Here is a 6973-nt window from a genome sequence, read left to right on the forward strand (position 1 = left end):
GGCGACGAAACAGACTAGTTGCCTGGCGGTGACTCAGATTTGGCGTTATGGCGACTCGGGTTAAAAAAATTGGTTGGCTGATTTATGTGTGGGCAACAGTGAACTGGGAGTTTAGCTTAGAGTCCAAAAATGACTAAGGGGCAAGTGAAAAATATGGGCACATGTGTGGTACATGGGGGATGATTTATATATGTGATATATATGTGTATATTTGTTGGAATTTGCACTAGTGGGTTGCTGAAATAACTACCTTGCAGTTGGGTCTCAAGGACTTAGTGGAAAATTCGAATTTTAAGGCATTTGAACTGCTGGAACTGCTTGTAACTGCTAGTAGTTGGGGCCGCTGGTGCCGTTGGTGTTATGTGGGGCTGCTGGGGCCGCGACCAGACTCTAGTATATATAGATAAGCATTTTTTGAATATAATTTAAGTAGAATTCTGTACAAGTTCATATTGTATTATGCACTTGTATTATATACTAGGCAATAGGTAAAGTCTCTAAACATATCTTTGGGTTGTATCCTTATTTTGTTGGTCAATAAAAGATTGGATATTCAGGCTCGTAAATCTGTTGTGTCTTTATATTTGCTTGGTAATTAGATACACTTGCACACACGATTGGATCTTGGTTGTGCGTGGGTTTCATAGCTACATTCGTTGTGTTTGGATTGTTGGGGGTTGCTGGGAGACAAACTCTTGAGAAGGCTGATTACTTGGGCGTGGGGGCGATCGAGTAGGCCGCACGAATCAGAAAATTCAGGGTTGAAAATCTGACCATGTTACACCTATACAGGCAACATATATTTTTATAAAAATTCGATCTAGTTTGATTCATGAAAAGCCCAAAATTTAAGTCCGTTATAAATAAAAAATTTCTGCCCAATCCGAATATAAGCATAGTCCGTAGCCAATCCCGACCCGATCACATAAAAGCCCAATTTCGTGGGATTTAAAAAATCTAAATTAAAATTTGGATATGTTCATTTTTATTATAATCTGTAATAAAAATTGTATAGAATCTTGGATAAGGGTTTAATTTCTAAGAAATCTCAAATAAAGGCCTACATTTTTCGATTGAATCCAAAAATAATCGCACAATGAACATTATTATTTGAAAAAATTTAAATTATTTTTTGTAGAAATCATGTTCGGACGGATTTGTGGGTCTAGTTATCTTGGATGAAATTCAGTCAGATATAGCCTGATTTCATGAAAAGCTCCCCCCCCGACTAATTTCAAAAAAATTGAATGTTCTAAAGCCCAACCCGAATCCATTCAAATCCAGTTTTTGTCCATCTACATAACTTTTATGTTTGTACAATCATGGTAACATACCATTGCATGCCCACAGGCTCATACTTCTTACCGTCTTACGTCTACCATGAAATCCTAAACAAAAATTCTTAAGTACGTTTTACTTGGAAAACGGATTTTGTAGCTATATAACTGTTTCTTAAGAGTAATAACGCATTAAATGTTATAATCTCATACGGCCAAACAACGTTGACCAAACTGTATTCTGTTGTGAAATACATAGATGCAATCTTTGATTTCATCTCGGAAAATTTACCTATTAGATACCCCGAAGAATATAAAATAATCCGTGCTCACAATCTCCTGTTTATTTGGTCAACGTACTTCAGATACACTATATCCATTTCTAAAAGTCATAATAATATTTAAAATATTCTGGTAAAAATTGTATTAATGTTAACACAACCAGCTGTTGTTATTTTGTAGTTTTTGACATGTTTCATTTCATAAATTTCATAATCTGAAGACATATATCACTCGAATTATCCTTACCACAAAATATATAGGGGTCTCTCTTGATTTTCACTAGATTCTCACTAATATGTAATGTGACACATTGAAACCCTGTTTGATATTATTGTTGCAAACTATTAGAGTAGTTTTCAGTCCTGTCATCTGTCAGTTTCACCATCAAACCTTCTAAAAAATATTATATATATATCTTAAAATATGCATAAATTAAAAAAATTACCAAAAAAATATCTAATTATCCTAATTTTCCTGACAGCACTTTTTCCCCTAACATTTTTTTTATAGCCCAACAGTTTTTAACAGCACTCTCAAACGGAGTCTGAGACTAATATCCACAAATATGTTATTAAAATTGCAAGACAAATAAATTTTATTGAAAAAGAATATAATAATAAAGTATCACAACTCATAACATAAGGTTGGTAAATTTACGCAGAAGTCAATGAAAGACTGTCTGGTAAATTTTTTTGGAACATGAATTCTCTTGCTAGTGTATACAAATAACACCCTAGGTGCAAAACCATTTCTCATCCAGACTACCGCCACCACCATGATGATGACGGTGATGACAACGACGGCGGGGTGGAGCAGGCGTTGGTGGATCGACAGGTGATTCCGCTGGTGCTGGCGTCTGAGGTGCAGGCGCTGGTGGATCAACAGGTGATTTCGCTGGTGCTGGTGGATCGACATCAGGCGCTGGTGATGGTGCTTGAGGTGCAGGCACGGGTGGATCGACCTTAGGCGCCGGTGATGGTGATCGAGGTGCAGGCGCAGGTGGATCGACCTTAGGCGCTGGTGATGGTGCTCGAGGTGCAGGCGCGGGTGGATCGACGTCAGGCGCTGGTGATGGTGCTCGAGGTGCAGGCGCGGGTGGATCGACCTTAGGCGCTGGTGATGGTGCTCGAGGTGCAGGCGCGGGTGGATCGACGTCAGGCGCTGGTGATGGTGCTCGAGGTGCAGGCGCAGGTGGATCGACGCCAGGCGCTGGTGATGGTGGTTGAGGTGAAGGCGCGGGTGGATCGACTGCGGGATCCGAAGGTGCAAGCGGGTCGGGGTTTCCAGGGGACGGTGTAGTCTGAGCAGCACAATAATTCTGCAACGCTGGTGTGAAAAATGGATCTGGAAATAAAAAAAGCCAACACTTGTCATGAATATCCACAATGGCTTGGCAACAGGCGGGGCCTATAAGTCCCGCATCTGGTTGGCCTCCAGTAAAAAAAGCTAATTTAAACTGATAAATTTCATAAAAACATCCTTTTACAGCTTCTAAACATGTCGGAAAATCGTAAGTCATTTGTGGTTGGGAAGAAGCTAGCATTGCCATGGATGCTATGATTAAAAGGAGTGAGATGTTTATGCATGGCTTAGAGTCCATGGCTCAAGGACTTTTGGTTTTGGCTCTGGTATATGGTATGGTATGCTTTTGTTTCTCTTTGGTCATATGGATACAATATACATAACTTGATATTTATAATCTTCTTTTGGACTTGTGCTTTATTTAGAAAAAGGTGAAACAAATGTTATTTAGAGTATCTGATAGTATTATTAATTACTTTATGGAAATTATATTTAGATTTTATTAAATTGACTCTGCACTACAGCTGTGGTAACAAATCCTGCTTCTGCAATTTGAATAAAATATACGTTTACACCGCGGGAATCCAAATTTAATAAGTTATAAAAACAATATCGTGAATAATCTAACCTTTTACAGTTGTGAATGAAAAATTATTTTTATGATGAAATAATATCTATAAATATGGGTGTCTGTCAAACAATTTTATAAAAATCGGTAATCCTAACGCTGTGTTCCATAAACTTTTTTTAGAGAGAAAAGAAAAGAAATGTAAAGAATACATTTCTTCAGCTTGTTCCCGAACAATTTTTATGAAAGAAAGAAAAAGAAAGTTGCAGATTTTTAGATTTGGAAAGAAGTTTTCTTTATTTTTGTCTCCAAAATCTTCTTCCCACTTTTGGAAAGATTATGAGAGAAAGGAAAATTGGTTATTTTCTATTTTTTTTTCTTTTCTACCATAGATTCGGGAACACAGCGTAAGAGATTGTTAAATGTTCGGATTTAAGATTAATCGGAGAAAAAAAGATTATATTTAACATTATAAATTAGACTAAAGTTTTATAGAGATCACTATTTCATCGTTGGAGACCACCTACTGCAATCAAAATACTACAAAATATATTATTATATAAAAACTGTTGTACAAATATCACTAATTCACTATAATGTTGAAGATACTTAAGTTTAAAATGTAAAATGTGTATATTCAGAAACTAAACATGTTTTATACAATAAAATATTTTGTAATATTCTAAATCTAAACATGTTTTATAAAATAAAATATTTTATAATATTCTACATGTTGTATATATATAATATTCAAGATCGCAAAATAATACACCTTACAATATTTTTATGCAATATTTTACTTGTAAAATATGGTCTACATCAAGTCTCCAACAAAAAAAACGGTATCTGTAAAATTTAACTCTTGTAAATTATATTTACTCTTAATATCCTTATTTTAATAATTATTTATAAGTTAATATACAGTAACTCTTAAGAACGTTACAGTTTCTCCATATTTTACTTAATTTTCATGCATTCCATTGGTATTGGTTAAGTGTCATGTATTAATCTTTATGTGTTTTATAATTATTTTTACAAAACATAAATACACATTGAATATTTTGTGCTATTATTTTTTATTTTTTGGTTTCTTCATTTTTTTTGTATACTGTATATATTTACCAGTGTTCTGTAATTATTTTTTGAATTTTTTATTTTTTTTTGTACTTTATACTTATATTAATATTCTATAATTATTATTTGAGTTTTTCACTATTAGGTGTACTATAGAGTCGAGTTATATTAAGATAGGTTTTTGTTAAGATCACTGTTGTATACCAAGAGACCACTTATTTTCTACAAAAATTGTTATTTTATATCTATTCATGTAAAATATTATAAAATATTTTATTCTCACTAATATGTAATGTGACACATTGAAACCCTGTTTGATATTATTGTTGCAAACTATTAGAGTAGTTTTCAGTCCTGTCATCTGTCAGTTTCACCATCAAACCTTCTAAAAAATATTATATATATATATATATCTTAAAATATGCATAAATTAAAAAAATTACCAAAAAAATATCTAATTATCCTAATTTTCCTGACAGCACTTTTTCCCCTAACATTTTTTTTTATTGCCCAACAGTTTTTAACAGCACTCTCAAACGGAGTCTGAGACTAATATCCACAAATATGTTATTAAAATTGTAAGACAAATAAATTTTATTGAAAAAGAATATAATAATAAAGTATCACAACTCATAACATAAGGTTGGTAAATTTACGCAGAAGTCAATGAAAGACTGTCTGGTAAATTTTTTTGGAACATGAATTCTCTTGCTAGTGTATACAAATAACACCCTAGGTGCAAAACCATTTCTCATCCAGACTACCGCCACCACCATGATGACGACGACGATGACAACGACGGCGGGGTGGAGCAGGCGTTGGTGGATCGACAGGTGATTCCGCTGGTGCTGGCGTCTGAGGTGCAGGCGCTGGTGGATCAACAGGTGATTTCGCTGGTGCTGGTGGATCGACATCAGGCGCTGGTGATGGTGCTTGAGGTGTAGGCGCGGGTGGATCGACCTTAGGCGCCGGTGATGGTGATCGAGGTGCAGGCGCAGGTGGATCGACCTTAGGCGCTGGTGATGGTGCTCGAGGTGCAGGCGCGGGTGGATCGACGTCAGGCGCTGGTGATGGTGCTCGAGGTGCAGGCGCGGGTGGATCGACCTTAGGCGCTGGTGATGGTGCTCGAGGTGCAGGCGCGGGTGGATCGACGTCAGGCGCTGGTGATGGTGCTCGAGGTGCAGGCGCAGGTGGATCGACGCCAGGCGCTGGTGATGGTGGTTGAGGTGAAGGCGCGGGTGGATCGACTGCGGGATCCGAAGGTGCAAGCGGGTCGGGGTTTCCAGGGGACGGTGTAGTCTGAGCAGCACAATAATTCTGCAACGCTGGTGTGAAAAATGGATCTGGAAATAAAAAAAGCCAACACTTGTCATGAATATCCACAATGGCTTGGCAACAGGCGGGGCCTATAAGCCCCGCATCTGGTTGGCCTCCAGTAAAAAGAGCTAATTTAAACTGATAAATTTCATAAAAACACCCTTTTACAGCTTCTAAACATGTCGGAAAATCGTAAGTCATTTGTGGTTGGGAAGAAGCTAGCATTGCCATGGATGCTATGATTAAAAGGAGTGAGATGTTTATGCATGGCTTAGAGCCCATGGCTCAAGGACTTTTGGTTTTGGCTCTGGTATATGGTATGGTATGCTTTTGTTTCTCTTTGGTCATATGGATACAATATACATAACTTGATATTTATAATCTTCTTTTGGACTTGTGCTTTATTTAGAAAAAGGTGAAACAAATGTTATTTAGAGTATCTGATAGTATTATTAATTACTTTATGGAAATTATATTTAGATTTTATTAAATTGACTCTGCACTACAGCTGTGGTAACAAATCCTGCTTCTGCAATTTGAATAAAATATACGTTTACACCGCGGGAATCCAAATTTAATAAGTTATAAAAACAATATCGTGAATAATCTGACTTTTTACCGTTGTGAATGAAAAATTATTTTTATGATGAAATAATATCTATAAATATGGGTGTCTGTCAAACAATTTTATAAAAAGATTACATTTAACATTATAAATTAGACTAAAGTTTTATAGAGATCACTATTTCATTGTTGGAGACCACCTACTGCAATCAAAATACTACAAAATATATTATTATATAAAAACTGTTGTACAAATATCACTAATTCACTATAATGTTGAAGATACTTAAGTTTAAAATGTAAAATGTGTATATACAGAAACTAAACATGTTTTATAAAATAAAATATTTTGTAATATTCTAAATCTAAACATGTTTTATAAAATAAAATATTTTATAATATTCTACATGTTGTACATATATAATATTTAAGATCGCAAAATAATACACTTGCAATATTTTTATGCAAGATTTTGCTTGTAAAACATGGTCTACATCAAGTCTCCAACAAAAAAAAGTAAAATTTAACTCTTGTAAATTATATTTACTCTTAATATCCTTATTTTAATAATTATTTATAAGTTAATATA

At 35.2% G+C, this 6973-nt stretch overlaps 1 protein-coding gene across 1 annotated transcript; it reads right to left on the minus strand.

The window, feature by feature from the left end:
• Positions 1-5230: 5230 nt before the first annotated feature.
• Positions 5231-6051, minus strand: LOC141691722 (uncharacterized). Its single transcript, XM_074496479.1, has one exon. The coding sequence runs from the start codon at positions 6049-6051 to the stop codon at positions 5236-5238; it is 816 nt and encodes a 271-aa protein (XP_074352580.1). The 3' UTR covers positions 5231-5235.
• Between the last annotated feature and the right edge of the window lie 922 nt (positions 6052-6973).

The sequence above is a fragment of the Apium graveolens genome, chromosome 10 (genome assembly GCF_009905375.1).
Source record: "Apium graveolens cultivar Ventura chromosome 10, ASM990537v1, whole genome shotgun sequence".
Lineage (NCBI taxonomy): Eukaryota > Viridiplantae > Streptophyta > Magnoliopsida > Apiales > Apiaceae > Apium > Apium graveolens.